The following is a 24,311-nucleotide window of genomic DNA, read 5'->3' as shown; positions in this document are numbered from 1 at the left end:
AAAAAATAATAAAGTTATAAAATAAATAAAAACCACAGCCCTTCACTTTTAGGTCTAGATGTAGCAAGAAAGTTTTGGAGCCCTCTGAAGCTGAATGATTAAAAAACAAACCACAGGGACCCACCCCTATGGCCTCCGCAATCTCCTGGCCTTTCTAACATGCTACTCAGAGGGAACACGGCTGGAAGCCCAGAGCGGTCAGAGCTTGAGTGACTTTGCTGCTGTAACGTGATCATGAATCCGCTGGCAATACCTATACAGTTGTTTATTAAAGAACCCGCCTCCTACTGTCCTGTGGAGCAGGAGAGGTACCTCGGGAATCAGCCCAATGTCTGGTGCCACCTGAAACTGTATTTTGAGCCTTCCTCGGTGTCTGTTGTGGTGCCAAGCACCACCCGAAGGGTGAGCCTCATAAACCCTGGTGGACCAAATCAGCAGTGGAATATAGTGGGCCAGGCTAATGGACTGCAGAGTAAGGGCAATGGAGACAGGGAAACGGATTTACCCCAGGGTTTAGACCTTTGAACCAGTGAAATTAAATGCAAAATAAATACGTGTATGGTTTAAAACAAAAATAAAATGAGCTCATTGTTGTCATCAGCAAGTCTGTGCTCACTCTACTGAAACTATTGTCAGGGACCTAGTCCATAACCCTCCATGTGATACTACATTTCTGATTATTGAGATCACTTTCTATTTTGAGGCATCTTTTTGCTCACTGTAACATATACTCACACAAAATTGCGATGGTCACTCCTACTGTGATTTTGATTAGGCTTGCAAATATCTCGGTGGCAATCATTAACAGATGTGAACTACTCTCAGCACAGATCTATTTGAATGCAAACTAACATTTTTTACAATATGGTTCCTCAAAACCTATTTTCTCTTTCTTTGATGTCATTTTAACCACTTTGACACATACATACATTTTTTTGGATTCTGACCTCTTCCCCTAAATTTTTTTCTCCACTGTTCTTCAGTCCATGAGGAATTTGGCTGTGCAAATTTAAGTCCTACCCACCTCATGCCATCCTTACCTTCTCTAGGTCATCACAAATTCTAAGCTTTTACCTCCAGGAAGAACTTCAGTGACTCCACCCACTCACCCTACCACCTTCCAAGAAGTTATAGTTAAAAACAGTGAAGGCTTTATTCCTACCTCACCCCAAAACCAGCGGATTATATGACTACAAATTCCCATACGCTTTTACTGGAGGGTAATTGTGAGACCAGGGCTCACATTTGGCAAGGGTGAAGCATGGAAGCTTTACTTACAAATATTTTGCCCATATTCCTTAAAACTGCCCAGTTTCATGTGACATCAGCTAAACTAAACTTGCAAAGCTTGTACATGATTATATTTAGTTCCAATACAATCAGCAATTGATCCATGGCTTCCAACTGGCAATAGCCAGTCCACCAACCTGAATAACCAAATGTTTACCTTAAGTTCCAACTAGCTACTATGGGGAGCTGGGGAAGCATGAAGAAAATAATGGGCTATAAAACTGATAGCCTGATGACTCACACAAGTGAAAGATGTCTATTTGCAGGTAACACACACATTTCAAAAGACAGGCCAACAAAGCCTAAACTTTTTATTTCACCAACGAGTATTTCTGATTCTCTGATGCTGCATTTTAAAATTTCCAGAGTCCACAAAAACACCATTCAGACTTCCTATAGCCAGAGAAAGGGGACCAGAGGCGGGGGAGGTCAGGTCTCAGGCTGTTTTCGATGGGAAAAGTGCCAGACATTCTCTGCAAGTTTGTGTCAGTTTTCTAACTTAACTGAAATGCCTTTAAGCTCCCCATCATCCCCAAACTTTTTTCAAAGGCATCTATGACAGAAAAACACTCATCTCCCATATACACAACTCCCTGGGGGGACGGGGGCAGGGGAGCGGGCATTACACAGGCCCAACTTTTTATTCGGCCAGAAAATGGATTTCTGACTCAGTTTAACAGCAAGAAGATGTGCAAAACAGTAATAAGAGTGTCCTGGCTCTTCCTCCAGGTGAGCTGGGCTGGATTTTTGTAAATGGAAGCACTGCTCATGATAAAGGTGAATTAAGCTCTATAAAAAAATAAAGTTGCTCCTATCTCTACAAGTAGTATATGAGCAGCTTCCAAGAATTCAGGGATGCCCACAACCTATACTTCATCCAGACATGGCCAATTCCTCAAGCATAGATACATGGGAAGCATAAAACCCTTTTGTGAACTTTTTCCTAGGGGAGGGGGCTTAGGAAAGACATTAGATGGATTTTTTTATTCCCCCCACCACCAAAAACTATATGTCTACACACACACTCAGACACACAGACATACCCATTTTCAACAAAGTTTTTCTTCCCTATGACTACAGGACCCCAGAACCCAGCCTCCCTCAGACAATGCCTATTCACTGCACAGATCTGGTCTATCAACATACTGTGTAAGGCTCCTGCATGTCTCATAGACCGAGAGGGCAAGGGCAAGGGCAAAGGGAGTGGATACTCCTGGGAGATTTGCTTTTTGTCTTAAATCCCATCTACTTGGCAACACTCTTAGGTCCAGGGGCTGGGAGAGGCTCTGTGGGTACAATGTGGTGGATGACCTGATGGTCCCAGCCCACTGTAGTAAGGAGTAAGTGATTGAGCGGGGACCAAGTAGCATCTCTCACAAAGTCTCTGTGCGCTCGGCTTCTAAACCTGGAAGAGAAAAAAGAAAAGTTTGGGTGTGGTAAGAGACAAGAGCAAAAAGCAGGCTTGGAGAAGAAAAAGAAGCCGAAACATCCAGGGCACATTTTTGGATGTTACACACACTTCACCATATGTATGGCCTTGTCACTAGGACAGCAGTGTAGCTATCCACAGACGACTTTACCAATCATCCGATCCAGTATCCTATCTTCATAGAAGAAACGGAGGCTAGAGCAAGGGTGGTGATATAGGCCAGGATCAGGCAGCAAATCATGGCAGAGAGGGAAGTACAATTTAGATCTTTTGTCTGGTGCCTTTCACACTATAGCAGGTTGCATTTCATGTATGCGGTTCTTTATGTGAAAAGGGTAGAACGTCCCCTTTCAGGAGACAGCTGGAATGCCAGACTTAGAAATCCCACCCACCACCACATGTCTCCTCTGTTGGAGACAGAGCTGGTTGTGCATCAGCCTCAAGAACAGGGAGATGATCAACAATCTGCCTGCTTCCATCACACAGTCCCCTTATATACAGACGAAGAATTCTCCCTCCAAAAGAGACAATGTACTTTTCTGAAGAGCAAAAGGACCCAGCCACCCACAGCTCCCCTCCCTGATTCCTGATCACAGGATTCCACTTCACACTTACAGCTCGGAAAGGCCCGAGTCCAGCACAGCAAGTGAGCAGTCTTCACTGACGGAGGCCAGGAAGGGAACACTAAGAGAGGAAGGGGAGTGTTGTGAAAAGTAAAGCCCAAGGTCCCCATACAAAATGCTGACTGGGTCAGCCCCCAACCCCACTCAGTGACCCAGAGAAGGTGGCCTGATCCCCACTTTGGGTTAAAGTCTGTCTACCACTCAAGTCCACATTACAAGTGCCAAGGAAAGATGAGGGAAATGGAGCAAAGCTGGGGTTGACAATCATCCTGGTAAGTAACCGTCCCATCCGGTCCCTCTCTGAAGCCTCAGCAATAACCCAGAAACATAGGCTTTTCCAAACACATAGTTCTAGAAGCCCACAATATTAATCATTCTGGGTGTTGAAAAGGAATGAGATCACATTTTAGCTATTTTCAGACAGAGACCATACAACCCAAAAAAGGACTACGATCTTAAGAGATCTTTGACATTCTGAAACCTCAGCTAGAGCAGCATCTGCTTTAAGGAAATACCTAATCAGCTAATGCTTTGCCAACATAAGCATCCTCCCTCGCTGTTCCCATTCATACGCACCAGGCCCTCCACGACAAAGAACAGTACCTGTGTGGGGAGAACACCAGCCCAGTGACACACTGGGAGTGCACAGCTGAGCTGAGGGCACAGTTTGCATTCTTGGTGTCCACAAGGGAGACAGTTCCATTCTCATCACCTAAGGAGAGGGAGCACGTCATCACAGTGTTTAAAAGCATGGGCTTTGGAGTCAACCAGACCTGGATTTGAATGCTAGTTCCTCAACCTTGACAAGTTAACCACTCTGAGCATCAGTTTCCTCTTCCGTAAAGAAGGAATAAGTCATTGGGTGGTTGTGAAAATTAAATTAATGGATGAGGTAGTTGTTATTTTAACCAAAAATGATGTCATCACATGCACAGCCTCATCACCATGATAGCACCACGACTATCCAGAGTAGAAAAGAATTCCCCATATAGCAATCCACTTGCTTTGTGGCCCACTTACTTCTAGCCATGCCCAGAATGTAGGCCAGAATGAACAATCAAGAATTAAATCTACTGGGGAAAAAAATCATTTTCTCCAAAACTAAACTAAAACCACTTTGGGATCCTTCTATCTCCCCACCCCTCCATTAGCATGATTCATCTAGTGCCCATGTGTGCTGATGACTGAGCAGCTGGAGCTTTGTGCATTACGGAGTTAGCTCTCTCCCTTTCTCTCTCATCCTCCCCGTTCCCAGGCAATAGTGGGTCATGCTGCCTTACCAAAGACAAAGACTTCACTCTGCTGAGGATGCCAAGCCAGTGAGGTAGGAAGGTAGCCAGAGGCACTGCAGCCTGCAAAGGAGAGAAAAGGGGTCTGGAACAAGACGCCTGAGCCCAAAAGAAGCTTCTCAAATAAAGTCACTCTCAGTCCCAGAAGCACCTTTATTTGGTTTCCCATACCCTGCGAAGGCAGTCGTCTCCTCATCCTTGACCCTCATAACAATTTATCTATCAGCCTCCTGCCCTTTTCGAACACGAGTCACAGGCAAGTTTCAAGCATAAAACATGAAGGTAGGAGCTCTGGCCCCTTTGTCCACCCATCCAGGAAATGTAAAGTAAGTTACCCACCCAGGAACCAGCCCTTCCTCTGGGTACCAGCTGCACAAAATGGGGTCAGCAGAGCTTCAGTGGGAAAGTAAGCGATTATGTCACTTATGTCACAGTGACTGGGCATCTGGGCACTTTGCTTTTAACTCTGGCCAAGGAAAGCCTCTTCCAGGTGTGTTCCCAGTACCACCCTCCCACCACGGGCTCTCAGACTCACCCATCTGTGACGCTGGCTTGGGACAGCGGGTATCCCAGAGTAAAATTCTACTGTCCTAGAAGAAGGAACAGAAAAGGGACTTCATAATCCAAAGCAGCAGCTACTGGCCAGGAGGTCTCCATACTAGACTTGGGCCCAGAGGGTTTGAGCATGGGTAGGGAGCGGGCACGGGAGAAGAAGGGGTGGGCTCTCACCTCACTGCATGAGAGAAACACGGAGTCCTTGTGGGGAGAGGCAGCAACACGGGTGACCTGCCCAGAGTGAGCTGTAAAGGAGAAAGAGAAACATGACAGAGAGGCTGGAAGCAGTACCATCAGGCAGCTGGGACACCATGAAGGGGCAATAGGGAGGGTGTGAGAAACAGGCCTTGTCTCATAATGCAATTTAACAAACTTCATGAGATTTTGGATCAGACAAAACCTAAGAAGAAAGGCTGATGGAGTTGTAAAACCTAAAAAGGCTTGGAGAAGAACGAATTAGTAAAGACAATGAAAGAGAAATCAGCAGCAGAGTAAGAAGAGTGAAGGAATGTATGGCTAAGACTCCTAGAACAGCAGTTCCCACGCTGTGGTACACACGCCTCCAGGCAGTATACAAAAATTTCCAAGGGAGTTCTGGACACTGCGAGTTTGAAGGGAATAAATTTCTCCAATGTTCTCCCCCCTAAGGCTGAACTGAGAGGCTGCCTACAGTGGGCCAGCACTCCTTTCCTACCTCTACTTTCACAATCACTCTTCTCCCACTTTTCAGAAGGAACACCCACCCCAAACCTTTCCAGGGTACAATGCTCAAGAGTATAGAAACCTGAGGTAGACAACAAAAGGGGCTTATACCGACGAGTCAAAGAGCAAAAGAAGTGCATCTGGGTAAACTTCCGTGAAGGGGCTGGCCTTGTTCCCTTATGCCACAAACACAAGAGTGGTTCAGTGACTTATCTCTGTTTCTGTCTAATAATGAGAATTTTGAAAAATATGACAGATAGTTGTCATAAGGAGACATCTAACAAGTTTACCTGAAATTAAAAATGAAGTCGGACTTCTTCTGACGGAAAGTGAAGTCTAACTTGGCCAAGTGGCTTAACAATGCAGATCATTTTTTACCAGTTGGGTTATTTGGTAGACATTTTGCATAAATTAAATAGGCTTAATCTGCAAATCCAAAATTTTGATAAAGATAAAATTGAAACAAGTATACAATAAATGATATGGCCAAGAGTTACCTTCTTTGCAACTATTTAACCTTATATTATTTTAAATATTTAAAAATGTGAGAGAGTACAGTTTCTCAAAATTCTTTCAGGTCTACAAGCAAAAAATTTTGAAGATTCCTGGTAGATGCTAATTATAGGCTGTCCAGACCACCTTCTCTAAGTCACTTAACCAGACTTCCTGAGGCAGTCTGAATGCAGCTCTGCCCTGAAACAGAGGATGGGATGGAACCACCTTCCATACTTCTTTTCTAGTCCTAGAATCCATGGAAAGCCAACATGATGAAAAGGAATTTATTGCTCACTTAAAGAATGCAAAGCTCTGGGACAAGCATACGGGGAAATACAGAAGATGAAGACTACGTGGTTCCTCTCCCCTCAAGGGATTTGGGGAGGGGGGGGTGGGCGGGAATAAGACATAAACACAAAGGACTAATGAAAAAAGCTGAACAGGAGAAGTGCTGAAAAAGAGTCAGCATTGACCAGGAAAACAGAATCATATGTCTAAGAACCGAAAGGCAAGTATAGCAGACTTCGGGCATTGGCATTTACTGTTTGACTATTTCCAGTGACCCAGAAAGTCCAGGATACATATGAGTTTGCGATTTGCTTTGGCACAAATCCGAATCACATACTTTGAAGTTAGAATTGGCAGAGAAAGGCACTTAGCCTTTGAGGAAAGCAGGTGATCACACAGCATCTCCACCTCTTAGCCACACACATTAATGCTCTAGACATTATCTTCATGAAGATACGGTATCTTTATGAAAAATGGCTCCCAAAATAAAGTTAACTGCTAGCGCTGTTATTGAAAGCGAGCAGAAAAAGGAACATTAGTAGAAACTGATGGTTCTCACCAGAAAAACAGAAATCTTATGGAGGTGTATTTCACAAGTTCAAGATTCACAAGTCTCAGGGTTTATACTTGGAGAATGCCAAGGATCTACTGTGACTGGGTTTAGCTAGCGCAGTCCCCGTGAAGGGGGAGTGATAGTAAAAGGGCTTGAATGTCATAACAATAAAAGGAGATTTTATTCTGCAAGCCACAAGAAACCAATGAAAGACCGAAGATTACAGGTAGAGAGAGGAGTGCCACCAGCTGTGTGCAGTAAAGCCTTAAAGTAAATGGGAGCATAAGAAATGGAAACAAAGATCATTGACCAAGTGGAAAAAGACTCAAAAGAACTTCGTGACCAAGTGATAGTGGGGAAGCAGGAGTGGAAGAGGACTGAGAGATTGAGCCTCCGTTGGCCAAGAAGGTGGTGAGGCCATCAATAGAAATAGGGAAATTAAGAAAGGGCAGGGGATAGACACTGGGGCCTGACTATAGTTTCGGAAGAAAACTATCAGGCAGGACAGCAGGGAACTGCTGCTGCCCCTAATATCCAAGGAAAGTTCAAAGAGTCCAAAGAGGTGAATAAAAACAAAACAGCTAAGGCCAGGACTGAAAAGGAAGGACCGTGCACTCACCCCGGTATGAATTCAGTACCATCTGCTGAGCAAGGTCCCAAACCTTGATGCTAAGAAGGAAAAGGAAAGAGATACTTAATTCTGACCTGCATTTTATCTACATAAAAACATGTGCTCAAACAAGAGCTTCCTATAACCAGCACGTCCTATGTCTTTGCCTGTTGGGTTTCTGCTATGATCTATTTACAAGGGATTGCAAAATCTCTAAGGAAACCTGATGCACATGTTAAAATTAATCACTGGATTCTTAAATTGAGCCCAAGACGTTACTTAATGAGACTAAAAGGATAGTAAAGACAACCAAGAAGGCCTAGAGACAGGAGTGATGAGAACAGGAACCCACCAGAAGTCTTTGCTACCACTGACAGCTTGTGTGCCAGAGCTCAGGACACTGACTGTAGACACAACGTCATCATGCTCATACTTGCAGAACTTGCTCACAATGAGTGTCTCATTCTCATCCAGCTCCCACAATTCAACAGCACCTGATGCGGGTAGAGTAGAGGGTGAGGGAAACAAGCTTGGATTATACCAAGACAGTAATTCACTTCTAGGATTCAAGTAGTACACTGTCATTAAACTAAAAAAGCGAGTTATTCCTATAAAAGCAAAGCAAAGTCCACATCATCAGAGAGTTTAGCTAACTTCCAAGCATTTGGATTTAAGCTAGCATTAGTTTTCCTAATAACAGTCCAGACACCTAGGTGGGGAAAGTTTCTTAAAAAAAGAGAGGGAAAGATGGAATAGCTGGTAAAATCCATTATTCTGCTTCCAGTGAGAAAACATTGGAAAATAAGTTCCCAGGAGAAACGGATGAAGTCTCCAGGATTCTCTGTGTAGCACACAGCCCAGGGAGGTTAAATCTTCCAATTATTTGCAAACTAATAAATATTTATTGAACAATTTGAATAAACATCTTACAGAGTCTCAAAAAATACACTGAATAATTGAGTGTCTTGCAGAGTGACTGGCTAAGTAGAGAACCCCCCCCACCACCCCCCCCCGCCCCCGCGTCGCCGCAAAAGTTATCTTGAACATACAGCGTTCAAGCTCAACCCCCAGAGAAGCTAGGTTTTTAATGTGTCACTTTCATCTTTCCACAAAATGCCTGCCAACACCCAAATTGATTTTTCTTTAAATGCCAAAGTCTCCATTGCTGAGCCTGACATTCAAAATAAAGAAAGCAGAATGAGAACGAAGTAAAAGAAGAAAATGGGGGGGCCGGCCCCATGGCCAAGTGGTTAAGTTCGCAAGCTCTGCTTCGGCCACCCAGGGTTTCCGGGGTTCAGATCCTGGGCGCCGACATGGCACCGCTCATCAAGCCATGCTGAGACGGCGTCCCACATGCCAAAACTAGAAGGACCCACAACTATATACCGGGGTGCTTTGGGAGAAAAAGGAAAAAAATAAAATCTTTAAAAAAAAAAAAGAAGAAGAAAATGGGAAGAAATGGAAAGAGACAGGTAGCACACATTGACTTAAGCATCATCATTAAGATCAAGATTATCCTTGGGCTGCGTTGGGGGATAAAGAAAAATGGTTCCAATCTATTTCTTAATTTCGTTACGGGTTTCTCCAGAAATGACGACCAGGCAATTTAGAACCTTGGGAAAGGTATTTCCCACTTACATAGGAGTTCTCGTTCGGGGCCAACACCCTCGAGCTCCCCCAATCACTGAGTATGAGACATTAAAGATGGAGCCCAAACCGACCTGTACCCCTAGCCTCCATTCTACCTGTGGGCTGGGGAGAAGTGACTCACCTGAATCAGAAGCCACTAGGATACCTCTGTCCCCCACCCAAGTGAGGTCAGCCACTCCGGCCTCCGTCTGGACTCCGGCGGAGCAGAAGCCTTCGTTGGGGGCGGCACAAGGGTCCTTGAAAAGCCAGAGGGAGCCTGCCCAGCAGCGGCCACTCAGGCTGGAGGCCCCGAGCAGGAGCGCCCCATCTACGGGAAGTACAAGCTGTCAGCGCGTGAGGGGTGGAAGGGCTCGTCTCCATGGTGACCGCACCGAGCAGCACGCCGGCCGGGTCTGGATCTGAGCTCAGGAAAGCAGGGCAGGGCTGGGGGCTGAGCTCAGCAACGAGAGGTAGCGGTCAGGATGGCAAGCGGGGAGGGGGCGGGCTAGAAGTCCGCGGGAGGGGCGCCCTGGGCCGGGGTGAGAGGGATCCTAGGCCTGAGATCGCAGCTCACCCGACCGGTACCGCGCAGCCTCCAACTGCCGCTCCATACATGCGGGCGCATTAGGAGGAAGGTTCCACTCCCGGGCCGCGGGGGCACCTAGGGGAGACGAGGTTTCCTCCCGCATCTCCACAGTCCCAACTCCAACCCAGACCCAAACTGGACACCAGCGGGAGATTCAGCTCTGGATAGCAAGGCCCACGTGGTGCCCCGCTGGGCCTCAGCCCCTCTTCTCAGGCTAGCCTCTATATATCTCGCGAGAATTCCATTCCGCTTTCCGGCTGCCGCTCGCCGGCAAGAGGTTCTGCGCGCTCGGTGCCTCTTCTCGCGAGAAGAAGAAATTCGAGACGCAGTTGATGGGAAAAGAAGGCACGACGTTCTCTTCTCGCGAGACTTGGGAGTGACCATCTTTCTCCTGTCCGGACGGATTCTCTTGTCCGGGGTCACTGGGACGCTTGGACTCGCGCCTTGACCGTTGCTGACCATGCTGTCCCGGGTGGTCCTTTCTGCTGCCGCCGCAGCGGGTGAGAGACCGCTGGTCCAGGCTATCAGAGTGATTGCAAAGAAGCGCGTCTAGCGTTACTGGGAGGGAGTTGGGGAAAGGGGGTGAAGGAAGGCCTGGCGAGACTTGGGCCTTAGTGGGGAGTGGTTAGCGCCGCTCCCAAGGTGAGCGCGGGGTTTCGGGGTACAGCAAAGAGGCGCATGGCCTTAGTGATCCGGCCCCTCGGGGAGCGAGGAAGGGGCAGCCCGGATTTCACCTTGACCTTGCTGACCTGTGCCTTCTGTGTTTACAGCCCCCTGTCTGAAGAACGCGGCCCTCCTCGGTCCAGGGTGAGTGTGAGGGGTTAATACTCCCCTTCGGACTTGTTTTATCGCCTCCTTTCACTGCTCGGCCACCTCCTTTTAGTCTTAGGCCAGAAACTGCCTTTCTTCAGGTGACTTTGGGACGTTGAAGCCTCATTCCGGCACTTGTGCTTCTGTAACTGCCTGGAACATCATCGTATTACCTAATGATAAAGATTAAGAGCATAAGCGCTATGTTCTAACTAAACTAGAAATTGGTTTGGTGTCTTCTCAGCCCCAGCCCTCTCCCTTGTGACCTTCAGCTGGCCAAAGTTGCCACAGCCCGAATCCGCATTCCTAGATTGCATACCCAAGCCCAAGCTTTATTAAAGCAGGAAAGCATGTGGTTTTCAGTCTGTCTCCCAGATCCCGACTTTTACTGCAAGATCATAAGAGTCAGAGAAGTCATTCACTGATTCAGTAAATACCTATCTTGGCACCCACATAACCAAAGATATAAAAATGACTAAGGCTAAGTACCTGGCTTCATGGAGCTTGCACACTGTCTACGAGGGGAGGAAGCTGTAGAGTAGTGGTTTAGAGTGAGGACTCAAGAGCTGGAACAGGGTACGCCTGGCTTGTCCACCTACGGGCTGTGTGACCTCAGCTTCCTCATCTGCAAAATGGAGATAATAGTGTATTATGGGTTATGAGAATTAAGAGACTTAATTCCTGTGAAATTCTAAAATCATAAATAGTACGTAATATGTGCTTAGTAACCATTAGCTGCTGTTATTGTTAATATAATTTCATAGAACATGTCAATTTTCTTTGGGATTTCTCTTTCTACTTCCAAACTTAGTCCTAAATCTTGCAAAATTTGTTAACTATCCTGTGGCTTGAAAAACTGGCTGTGGCCTCTCTGTGATTAATTTTTGTATTCAATAAAGTCAGGTTATAGTTGACTGCTTCCAATTTATCAGAGAAAAAAGATTCCATACAGACGTGTAAACAAACAATCATAATACAGGTAATAAGAGATATATATATACAAGATACAAGGAACATCCTTGATTTCTGTTTCTTTCACATTCCATGTGTCATACTGATATCAGCAAGGCTCTTCTCCGGATTCTATCTGGACTCTGACCTCTTCTTTCACTACTCCTGGAGTGTGAACCACCAGCAGCTTTCACCTGGGCTGTTTCAGTGGTCTCTTAGCTAGTCTGCTTGCATCTCTATTCTTGTCCCGTTAGGGCCCATTCTCACAGTAGCTAGAGGGATTATGTCAGCCCCCCACCTAAAACCTCCAGAGCTCCATCCCAGTTGAAATAAAATCCAAACCTACCATGACCTAGAAGGCCCAACATGGATTGATCCCATCCTACCCCTTGACTTATCTCCTTTCATTCTCTTAAGCTTATTCTCCAACCACACTGGCCTTCTTGCTGTTCCTCTGAACGCTACTAAGCTTGTGATTGCCTCAGGATTTTTGTCCTTGCTCTTCTCTCTTTTCCCCAGCTTATTGGTTCAAATGTCATCTGGCCTCCTACCAAAAAAGCCTTTCACCTACTCCATTGCTCCCTATCCCCTTACCTTGCTCCGTTTTTCTTCATAGCACTTACAGCTGCCTGAAATTGCTTGTGGATCTCTACACTCACACTTCCTGCACTCCCACTAGAATACTAGAATGTTGAGGGCTGGGACGGTGTCTGCTCATTGCTGTGCTCCCAGTGCCTGACATAAGTAGAAAGTCAGTAAATGTTTTGTTGAGTGAATGACTGTTAGTCCAGGATTGGAGAGACCTTTATGAAGGATATGCTTGAGATGTCCTGGAGGCTAATTGGGCTTGCCAGTCACTAAGTGAAAGGCATACCAGGCAGAAGGGGCACTATGAAGCATGCTTTTGTTTTGTTTGTGTTTGAGAGCTGTAAGTAGTGCCATATGGCTGAAGGGTAGGAGAATGAAGGAAGATGAGGTTATAAAATTTGATAGGTGCTGAATCATATATGCTATACTAAGTAGTTTGTTTTCTATAGGTAGGAGAAAGCCTGTTGGAGAGTTTTAAAGTCAAATTTGCATTTTAGAAACATTGGCAGAAGTGTGGAGGGAGCTAATATTAAGGGGTATTTGATGAGAAGTGGAAAGAGTAGGTTTGGGGTTGTTAACTAGATTAGACAAGAGGTGATGAGGGTTGAACTAAGCCAGTTGGGAAGAGGATTTGTGTCAGACTAAAGCAAGTCCTCTCTTGCTGTGATTTAAGTCAGTGGTTCTCAACCTGGGGCAGTTTTCCCCTCTGGGGGACACTTGGCAGTGTCTAGAGACATTTTTGGTTGTCACCACTCAGTGAGAGGGGAATGCTACTGGCGTCTAGTGTGTAAAGGCCACAGAGATACTGCTCACTCTACAGTGCACAAAAGAGCCTTCCACGACAAAGAATTGTGAATAGTGCTGAGACTGAGAAACCCTGATTTAAATGAAAGAATCTCAAGCGTGATTCTCAGATTTCAGAAGTTGACAGGGTAGGTAATATATTGGGAGGCAGAAATAATATTCAAAAGACAAGCAATGAAGCCCATCAGTGAAATAAACTCTTACATTGCAAGGGGATAGAGGTAGAGAGTTGGAGGAGTGAAGGATGAACACATACTGAGAATTGGAAAGAGACTGAGCTTGACAGCAGAATGAAAAGACCAGAGGATTTTATTTCATCAGAAGCTTAATGAGACACCAGTATGCTATAACTGCTAAAAATGCAGTCCTAGGCTACTTTAGTACAAGAATAGTTTGGAAGTCCATGATAATAGTACAGTAGTTCAAGCCCAATAATGGCGATGGTAAGTTCTCATATATTTGTAGAACAAATGAATTGGTCAAGCTGTATTTAGAGCCACGGTCAGTTCTATATAACCTCATTTTTGTAAACAAAACCAGAGAGCTCCTTGTTGTAGACAATCACTATTGTGAAGGAACTGAGATGTTTAACCCAGATACATAAGCTTGATCTTACATAGAAAAATAAAATTAGAACTAATGGATGGAGGTTTCATGGATGTACATAGCAGTTCAGTTCAAAGATAAACGTAATTAGAGCTACGCAACACTGAAAAGGCCTGTTTCACATAGTGATTAGTTAGCATCGCATCACAGAGAACATTCAGAAAGATTAAAGTTCTTGCCCTGAAGGAGCTCACAACACAGTGCACGTGTAGTAGCTAACCACTTACATGTTTGACCGTATACCAAGCACCATGCTAAGCACTTTATGTATATTAACTCATTTAATCTTCACAACAACCCTGTAAGGTAATATCCTTTATTCTCACTTTACTTAGAGAAATCGAGATCACAAAAGCTTAAGTTACTTGTCCAAAGTCAAATGGCAGGTCTGGGATTTGAACCCTGATCGCCTGTGGAGTCTACACTCTTATATACTTCAGTGCTAATAACATACATACAGTTGGTGGACAGGTGACCTGTGAGACTTAGAGAAGGGAGTCTAGTATTGGGTAGAAGGTTACGTACGGCTTTAAGTAAGGCACTTTACCCTTGCCACGCAGCTAATTATTGGACCTTCCTGTTCCCAGTCTCTTCTCTTCCATTATGACGATTAGTGGGAAACTGCCTCCATCCTCATCCCCATTGGTTTTTTCTTCTAATTGTTGTACATTGTGTTCTCTTTAAAGAATACACTTTAAATTTGTATAATTGCTATCTGTAGGGTATTGCAGGCAACAAGGATCTTTCACACAGGACAGCCAAGTCTTGCCCCTGTACCACCTCTTCCTGAATATGGAGGAAAAGTTCGCTTGGGGCTGATCCCTGAGGAGTTCTTCCAGTTCCTTTATCCTAAAACGGGTGTGACAGGTGAGCTTTAGCCCTGTGTTTGATAGGATGTTTGCATGGTCTAGTTTGTGTTAACCTAGGATTTTGTTCCCACTTCCATATATGCCACAAAAACAAGTCAGCTGTTTTTAAAAGGAAATTGTGGAAGTGATTCAATGTAGCAATTGATTTGTTTCCTTTAACTTGTCTTTGAAATAAATTTGTTTGGAATTTTAACTTAATTTTACAGTATTGTCTCCATTTGTTGATAAACCAAATTTAACAAATGCCTGCTCTGTGTGAGGCACTGTTCTAGGCATGCAGTGGAGAACTGAGGGGCCTGCCATCATGGAACATACATTCTGTTGTAGGGTAGACAGTGAAGAAATGAGTAACTGTGTAATAAACTGTCAGGTAATGGGAAGAAGTGTGGATGAGAAAGCCAGGTAAGGCAGTAGAGACTATTAAATTGTGTATATGAACATGAAAGCAGAAACTGGACCATGTTTATCAGTTTTTCCCCTTTTAAAAGGCATAAACTGTTCTGAAACCCTGCATTTTCATAATGCAGTATGCTTTCGCTTATGTTATTTAATCCTTACAATAGTCCTGTGAAGACATTTTTACTATCCGGAAGAACTAGAAAACAAAGAATTTGCTGAGATTTATTCTTTCTTTAGTAACTGAGTTGGACTTAAGCGCAGGTTCTCCTATTGAGTTTGGTGTTTCTTCTACTACATACACTGCCTTTCTTGTTATACCCAAATACTGCTATGACTGTGGAACGTTGGAAACCAAAGATTTATTTTTTTTAACCCTGGAGTGGCCTAAAATAGCATTTCCCTAACTGAAATTGCAGGAAACATTAGTGTCTTCAGATCTCCATAGGTGATTAAAATATTGCATATGATAGTCCTTTTTTGCAAATTCACATTTAACATTTATATATTAAAGAGAAGTTAAAAAACCGGTTGAAACTTCATATAGGAAACTGGATAAAATATATTTGAGACTGTAACCCGTTTGTTCTCATTGATGGTCCTGACATCCTTTGGTGCTAGTGTTGCTCAGAACACTAAAGTACTGCCCCAAAGGCCTGCTTGGTCCCTGCCTAGCATTTTGTGAGGCACAGAGGAAAATCCTAGAGAAAGGTAAATCATGGTTTATGTCCTTTCAGAGCTCATGGCCCGGTGGAAGAAAAGGATAGTCCTGTTTGAAGCGTTATAATTAGATGCTACAGGAATTGAGAATCCTGATGTTTAAGTCTTCGTTTTGCATATAAACTACTTTATAGTTGTTTTTTGCTTATTTCCCGAGTCAGGTTTCTATTCAATAAAAATAGGCAAGAATGGGTAAATTTTATCCTGACCAAGGTTCTCATTCGATCAGTAGTATATTTTGCTACACAATTTACTTTGGGAAGTAATTTGGCGTCTTTGTAGAATAATAGTTCCTGTTTGTTCAGCAGTTGTGCTAGCCACCTTATATACGTTATTTCTCGATTTCATCAACCCTGTGAGGAAGATATTGTTACCACTTTACAGATCTGGGAAACTAAGCTCAGAGTAATTTGTATTGCTCAGTAAGTTGCAGAGTCAGATTTCCTTGAGTCCAGATCCTTGTTCTTTCGACTCTGCCATACTGCTTCTCAATCCAGTGTTCTGTCTTTGAATCTGGTTATTTTAAATCATTGCTTAATGTTGCCTTCAGCTAATCAAATGCAGCAATATCTTTCTGTCTTCCCCTGGTCGCATAGCACATCCATCATAAAATAACTCTTTGTTCTTTTAGGACCCTATGTGCTCGGAACTGGGCTTATCTTGTATTTTCTATCCAAAGAAATATATGTGATTACTCCAGAGACCATCTCTGCTATATCAACAATAGGCGTTCTTGTCTATATAGTTAAAAAATATGGTGCTTCTATTGGAGAATTTGCTGATAAACTCAATGAGGTAAGAACCATAAACCTTATTTCTGATTTTAGACCTCAGTAGAAACATCAAGTGATGTTTTTGATATGAATGTTGGAAGAACATGTAGAAAGCAATCTAATAATAATCATTACAATTGTAAGTGTTAATGTTAGTTTCTAATTTGAGATAAATTTTTTTAAAATCTACCAAACTTTGTCCGGCTTTTCCATAGTTTTTTCATTAACAAGATACAGTCACGTGTTGCTTAACGATGGGGATACGTTCTGAGAAATGCATCATTAGGCAATTTTGTCATTGTGCAAATATCAGAGAGTGTGCTTACACAAACCTAGATGGTATAGCCTACCGTACACCTAGGCTCTGTGGTACCAGTCTTACGGGACCACTGTTGTACATGCGGTCCATCACTGACCAAAACGTTGTCATGCAGTGCGTGACTGTATTGGGTAGCTATTATGGGCAATTCTTTTTAAGGATTTGTGCATTTCTCTCTATGTGTATGTATGTTTCTTTCTAGGTGTTTTCACAAATGAGAAGTATAACTTTAGGAAGCATAAAATGAATATTTTTTTACCTTTGTTACTTTCGCTGATCTTTGTTGTGAATATCATAATTGCAGCAAAAAATTGCACAACTAGAAGAGGTGAAACAGGCTTCCATCAAACAGATCCAGGATGCAATTGATCTGGAGAAGTCACAGCAGGCACTGGTTCAAAAACGCCATTACCTTTTTGATGTCCAGAGGGTAGGTTTCAGAACTTTTTAAGGAGAATGAAGTTACTCATTGTGTGCATTTAAAACAAAAATTTAGAATCTCGTATAAGGAATGGTTGAATAGATTGAGCATATTTTATTTTGAAAAGAGAAGATTTGGGCAGGGGTTGGCAATTATAGCTATTTAGACATTTAAGACCTATCAAGTGGGTAAATAATTAGAATTACTACTCTAAAATTAGAAATAGTAAAAGTTATGAAAGAACACATTTTGGATCCAAACAAAAGGAAAACAGTCATCAAGTTATAGCTGATTAAAAACTGGCATGCACTGTCTAGGGCTGTAGGTGAAATACATGCTGTGTATTTCATACATGCTTACTATAAGAAAGTCTTCCATAGTGTACTTGCCAAAAGAAAACCTGATGCCTTACATTCCACATTCACAATGCAAATTCAGATATCAATAGAACTTTTTACTATGGTTAAAGCGTAATTAGATTCTAAAACATTTAGTTTCTATAATAACCCTAGGAACATATTTCAAGTATTTTGTTATTATTTACTTTGAGCCCAGTACTTTATGCCTGATATTTAAAGTGAGATGCCCTTAATATTGAAATTGTAAGTTGTAGAAGCACCTCTAAATGAAAATTGAGATGCTAAAGTAGAGTAAGTACCTGAAATATTAAGGATCTAGGCCAGTATTTCTCAGAGTGGTCTTAGTACCACATGCATCAGAGTTGTCTTTGGTGCAAGTTTTTGGACCCCTTCCAAGACCTGTGGATTCAGAACCTCTGTTAGGAGCTATCCAAGAATCTATATTTTTTAAAGCAGGATCCCTAAAGATTCTCAAGTGCATGAATGTTTGAAAACCTCAGAAAATTTTAACAACTCTTTCCAAGCATGTTTAGGTTACAGCTGGGGAATGCTTCTTGCTTCATATATAATATGTATGTACACACAAAACTGGCTTTTGAAGATGTAACCTTTTCATAAGAATCAAATGATAATCGTTAGAATTTTTATTTATTTATGAAAAATTTGTTTACTAGACATTTGTTGAGTTCTTTTGTCTGGAGACTGGTCAGAGCAGGGTGCTGGGAATACAGCAGAGAACAGAACAAAGTTTGTGTCTTCATGCAGTCTACTTTCTAACGAGGAGTTGAGAGGACAGAAAATAATTAGTGGCTGAGAATGTCAACTGGTAATAAGTGCTATGTAGAACAATAAACTAGTGTTAAAGGAAAAGAGATTTTAGGAGGAGGGAGTTACTATTTTTATTGGGTAGTCCAGAAGGGTCTCTAATGTGATATTTGAACAGAGACCTGAAAGAAGTGATGGTGCAAGCTGTGTGGATTTCTGAAGAAATAGTACACTCGGCAGAAGAAAGCAATTGCAAAGACCCTAAACCTGGAAGCTTACTTCTACAGTCAAGGAAAAGTAAGAAGATCACTAGTGGAAGAGGGGGAGGGGAGGAATAAAAGGAAGCAAGATGGAGGATGGCCAGGGACTAGACCATGTAAAGTCTTCTAGGCTTCTGTAAGGACTTTGACTTGTTCCCTGAATGAGAGTCACTGAGGCTTCTAAGCAAAGGAGTTATATGATCTCACTTATGTTTTCAAGGGTCACTCTGATTGCCTTGTTTCACATAGCCTTAGGTGTTGTATGCATTGGTTTGAAATGAGTTGTTAGGTAGACCATTGGATATAAGGGTCTGGAATTGATGGAGAGAATTCCAGGCTAGAGATTTGGGGGTCATGAGCGTACAACTGGCACTTAAAGCCATAAGACTGGAACACAAGGTAAACAGATGAAAACAAGGGCTGTTTTAATTTATGGTCACCCTATTTATGGTCAAGTAATAAAGGGCCTAAGAATTTGCCATAGGATTTAGCAACGTGAAGGTTTCTAGAGACCTTGGGCTACTTTAGTGAAGCTATCGGAGTAGGTTGAAGAAAAAAAGGAAGGAAAGAAATTGGAGTTAGAGTATAGACAACTGTCAGAATTGTCAAGGAGTCTTAGTGTAAGGATGGGCAAAGAAATTAGTAGCTAGGAGGGGAAGATGTGGGAATTGAGAGATCTTTTTTAAAAGATAGAAAGTATAATTACCTGTTAGCATCTGATAGAAGTTAATAGAGAAAAGTTGAAAAAAAATTTTCCCCCAAGAAAGTGGGGGGAAATTTGCTGGAGTGATGTCCTTGAATAGGCCAGAGGCCCTGGAATACAGTGCACAGGTGGAGGGATTGGCTTCAAGAGGACAGACAGTTCAGTCATAGTTACAGACAGGAAGGCAAAGTATTCGAGTATAGATGCAGGTAGATTGATTTATGTGGTGGTAGAAGTCTATGGGAGTTGTCTTATTGCTTCCATTTTCTCAGTGAAGTAGGAAGCAAGGTCATTTGCTGAGAGGGAAGGTAGTCGAGATGTTGGAGATTTAAGGAGAAAGAAGAGCAGAGAGTGAATGGTCTAAAGAAATGTACTTAGAAGTATTAAGGGCCTACTTGAGATTAATATCTCAAGCTGTTATATTTAACAGGTACGTGTAAGGATTCTCATTACAAACTAGAAGTTGACAATATCCCTGCCACCATTGTTTATCAATATTATTTTGGAGGTGGTATCTGATATTATCAAATAAGAAAGAAATAAGAGGTATAAAAATTAGAAGACAAAAGGCAAAGTTATCCTTATTTGTAGATTACCTGATTATATACATAAAAAACCCAGGAGAATCAAAATAACTCTTAAAACAATAAGCAAATTCAGTAAGGTGTCTGGGTACAAAATTAATAGCTAATAAACAAAATCACTAGTCTTCTATATAGGAATAGCAGTCAGTTAGAAATATGCTGGGAGAAGATAGACCATTTAGGAAAAGATGCCTAGGAGTAAACTTCACTACAAATGTATAATTGTACTTTGAAAAATGTAAAGTACTTTTGAGGTATAAGTTTCTAAAAACGTATTCTTTGATTGGAAGACTCACTATTATAAATGTATCAATTCTCCCCACTTTAATCTCTAAATTTAACACATTCGTAGAAAGAAAATGCTAATAGGCTGGAGGTAGATAATGTTGGGACTTGGACACATTGATTATTAATAGAAAAAAATAAAAAGAGTATCCAGGAGTATTCTGAAAAAGAGAAGTAATGAGGAACAGTCCTACCAAATACTGAAACTTACTGTAAAATTAAAGGAACGTTGAATAGTGTGGTACAAGTATATGAATAGGAAGCCAGATTGGTACAAGATGAGAGGGTCTAGAGAAAGACCTAAATACAAAAGGGAATCTAGTTAGTGGCATTTTCATCTTAGCGGCGGAAAGACAAATGGGTACTTTTGCAGATAGAAAGTTGGTTTCCTACCTTTTGCCTTATACTAAAATTTCAAATGAAGATCTTTAAGAAATGAAATCATAAAAGTAGAAAAAGAGAACATTGAAAAAAATATAATACTCTTGGAGTTGAGAAGGCCTTTCTACTAAACACAACAAAATCCTGAAACCATAAGTGGAAAAGTTGTTAAATTGATCTTATAAAAATTTTAAAATTTTATGTGTAAAAATTACCATAAACAAAGCTATATGACAAGTTGGGAAGAATTCATGCATTCTACGTGACACAAAAGGCTAGTTAGCTTAGGAGAGACCAACACCCCAGTAGAAAACTAGGCATTGAACGTGTACAATTCATAAAGAAAGAAGTAAATGTAAGAGGCTTCTAAATATGTAAATTTTCTCCTTAGATAATGACAGTTAAAATTAATGTTTCCTGCTTATCAGAAGAGCAGATAGTAAAAGCTTTTATAAACACTGTTAGTCAAGGTTTGGAGTAATAGACATTTGTGTTGCTGGTGGGAGAATGAAGTGGTACAACTTTTCTGTGGAATTTGACAATGCTAATGACAATTTAAAGTGGATCTTTAAGAGCATGTGCTTTGTGGAACGTGCTGAGTTTGGCACACACCACTTCGGTGGCCCAGGGTTCGCAAGTTTGGATCCTGGGTGTGAACCCACACCACTTATCAAGCCATGCTGTGGGGGTGTCCCATGTACACAATAGAGGAAGATGGGCACAGATGTTACCTCAGGGCCACTCTTCCTCAAGCAAAAAGAAGATTGGCAACAGGTGTTAGTTCAGGGCCAATCTTCCTCACACACACACACAAAAACATGAGCTTTGTAGCCTGATTCCTTGTATTCAGATCTAGGCTTCACAATCTATTATTTCCATTACCTTGGACAAATTCCTTAACTTCTGCCTTAGTTTCCTCCCAGTAAAATGGATATAGTAATAATAACTATCCCATGGTGTGATTATAAGACTTAATGCAATTGACACGCCGTGTTTAGAACATAGTAGATACTCAATGGATTTTAGCTATTATTTGACCCAGCAAATAGTCACACATAAGTGCAAAGACGTATACAATATATGCAGCATTATTTGTGGTAAAACTTAGAAGCAACCTGATTTCTTGATAGGGATTCGTTAAGTAAATTATGGATTACAGGACTCCAGTATAGTAGAACCCAATATAACTTTTAAAATTGGGGTGGGTCTACATGTCATAATTAGTAAAAGTGATGTGTGTGTGTGCGTGCATGCATAATACCTATATTTTGTTTATTAAATATTTCTGGGAGGGAATACAAGAAATTCAGGAAGATGGTGGCCTCTGGGGGTAGTAGAGGAGACTTTTTTTTTTTTAAGGATTGGCACCTGGGCTAACAACTGTTGCCAATCTTTTTTTTTTTCCTGCTTTATTTCCCAAACCCACCCCACCCCCCCGCCCCCGTACATAGTTGTATATCTTAGTTGCAGGTCCTTCTAGTTGTGGGATTTGGGACGCTGCCTCAGCATGGCCTAACAAGTGGTGCCATGTCCGCATCCAGGATCCGAACCCTGGGCCGCCGCAGTGGAGCGCGAGAACTTAACCACTCGGCCACGGAGCCGGCCCAAGGAGACATTTTTTACTGCACATACTTTTAAGTATATTTTTGCAATATGCTGTTAGAATTTTTTACCACATGTACTCCCTATTCATATTAAATTAAAAGAATTTTGTATAAAATACAAGAAAGTGGTGGAGTGTATTCTAACTGGCAGAATCCTCAGAGTGTAAGTGATCCTTCAACTATGAAACAGTTTTCTTCGTTTCTTAATTTTGCTCAGAATAACATTGCTATGGCCTTGGAGCTTACTTACCGGGAACGGCTGCATAGAGTATACAAGGAGGTAAAGAATCGTCTGGACTATCAAATCTCTGTGCAGAATATGATGCGTCGGAAGGAACAAGAGCACATGGTAAACTGGGTGGAGAAGCATGTGGTACAGAGCCTCTCTACACAGCAGGTACACGATATTTTGAAGCTTCTGGAATTGTATTGACAACTCTGACAAGCAACTGCTGATGCTCTCTTAGGATAGGAACAGCTGGCAAGGAGTGTTCAGCCTAGAGACAGTCGAGTGGCTCTAGTCCATTTTTCTGGATAGTGGTAACCTAAAAGATGCTGCACAACTACCATGGTGGCTTTCCTCTTTCCTCAAATTTTGGTTACCAAAGGGCCTCTCACTTCATAGGTCAAAAACAGTGGGAAGACTGCTGAGAGCACTGATTGTGGCCGACTCGTGCTCAGGTTCCATTACTTGGGTAACGTTGGAGACTGGACAAGGCTGTTTCTGATCCCCTTCCATTTCCTAATTCCATCATTTCTGCTCCATTTCTTCTTACCAGCCGCTTAATTCATTGGTCTTGGACAGAAAAGCAGTGTTTTCTATTATTTACCTAGACTTGATTTCCTTTTTTAAATTTGTATTCTTTATTTACTTACTTATGACTTGATATCTTCTTCTCAGATATATAGTATATTTAGGCATTTGTGGTCATTTTCTGCGTAACCATGGAGGTCTAGGAAAACAAGATCTATCAACATTTGATGAATTGTTTTTATTTTTTTTAATAAACTTTTACGTAAAAGTAATAGACTTATTTAAGAAACTTGGAAAACAAAAGTATAGAAAAGAGACTAAAAATTATTTTCATTCTTTCTTAACATTTCCATATTACTGCTGTTTGTTAAATTGGTCTTTTTCAAGCAGCTGTTAGCTGTATAAGCTAACATCAGTGGCACATGGTTACAGGAGTATCTGGCTTCAAACTCTATACAAGTTTCACTTATAAAAGCTGTGAGCTGAGGGATTTTAGCTGATGCCCTGAATTTGCTGAAAATAAATTGTATCTCTATGTTAAATAATTAAATAATTCCTTGTGGTGTATCATGTTAAGCCAATCATCCATCTTGAGGTTCTCGAGCTCTTGTAGGAAGTAACCGTGTTTCTACCCTTCTATGATTGCAAAGGTCTAACCAGATTTCTCTTTCCTTATTACAGGAAAAGGAGACAATTGCCAAGTGCATTTCAGATCTAAAGCTGCTCGCAAAGAAGGCTCAGGCACAGCCAGTTGTGTAAATGCATCTATCCCAGTTGAGATAACTAGAAACAGTTGACTCACTAAATGGAACCTAGTCTGTGTGACAAAATATTCCTGTATTGCTGTCTACTAAGTGACAGCTTACCTTTCCTAAAAATGCAAAGTTTGAGTTTCATATAGTGAGAGAACTAAAATAATCAATTGGCCAGTGAGATGTTTCTCATCTTTCTTGCTCAGCATTTTGAGTTGTTCCATGATCACTTTTGAATAAGCAATTTGCTTTTAATTAAATTTGGTGCCTGGCTAAAGATTACCAAATTATAGTTTAAATTTATAATTAATTCTACCATCTTGCAATAAAGTGACAGTTGAAACAAGGTTTTTCAAGTTGCGTGATTTTCTGAAATATTATGTCAACATTTGTCAATTGGGTAAAAATTAAAGATATCATTGAACTGATAATCTTGTTTATAAGACTTAGTGGTAAACTTTCTGGCTAACTGGTAGGTTATGGGAAACTTAAAACTTTTTAGCATTCTTAAAATAACTAATGGAAATATTGTATATCATATCATTGACTTTATTATCT

At 41.8% G+C, this 24,311-nt stretch overlaps 2 protein-coding genes across 2 annotated transcripts; one reads left to right on the top strand and one right to left on the bottom strand.

Moving 5' to 3' along the window:
* Positions 1-1,568: 1,568 nt before the first annotated feature.
* WDR77 (WD repeat domain 77) lies at positions 1,569-10,363 on the bottom strand. The gene is made up of 10 exons (XM_001498477.7): positions 10,038-10,363; positions 9,606-9,791; positions 8,187-8,328; positions 7,844-7,893; positions 5,361-5,431; positions 5,167-5,221; positions 4,623-4,694; positions 3,946-4,054; positions 3,335-3,403; positions 1,569-2,695 (listed from the first exon to the last, which is right to left on the bottom strand). Exons 1-10 carry the CDS (start codon positions 10,150-10,152, stop codon positions 2,536-2,538), a joined length of 1,029 nt encoding a protein of 342 aa, XP_001498527.1. The 5' UTR covers positions 10,153-10,363; the 3' UTR covers positions 1,569-2,535.
* Positions 10,338-24,099, top strand: ATP5PB (ATP synthase peripheral stalk-membrane subunit b). Its single transcript, XM_001917929.6, has 7 exons — positions 10,338-10,549; positions 10,820-10,856; positions 14,530-14,675; positions 16,425-16,588; positions 17,190-17,315; positions 22,465-22,644; positions 23,683-24,099. The coding sequence occupies exons 1-7, from the start codon at positions 10,510-10,512 to the stop codon at positions 23,758-23,760; spliced, it is 771 nt and encodes a 256-aa protein (XP_001917964.1). The 5' UTR covers positions 10,338-10,509; the 3' UTR covers positions 23,761-24,099.
* Positions 24,100-24,311: the final 212 nt, after the last annotated feature.

This window comes from Equus caballus, chromosome 5 (genome assembly GCF_041296265.1).
Source record: "Equus caballus isolate H_3958 breed thoroughbred chromosome 5, TB-T2T, whole genome shotgun sequence".
Lineage (NCBI taxonomy): Eukaryota > Metazoa > Chordata > Mammalia > Perissodactyla > Equidae > Equus > Equus caballus.
The sequence above is the reverse complement of the archived record's forward strand: the minus strand, read 5'-3'. Positions and strand labels throughout refer to the sequence as shown.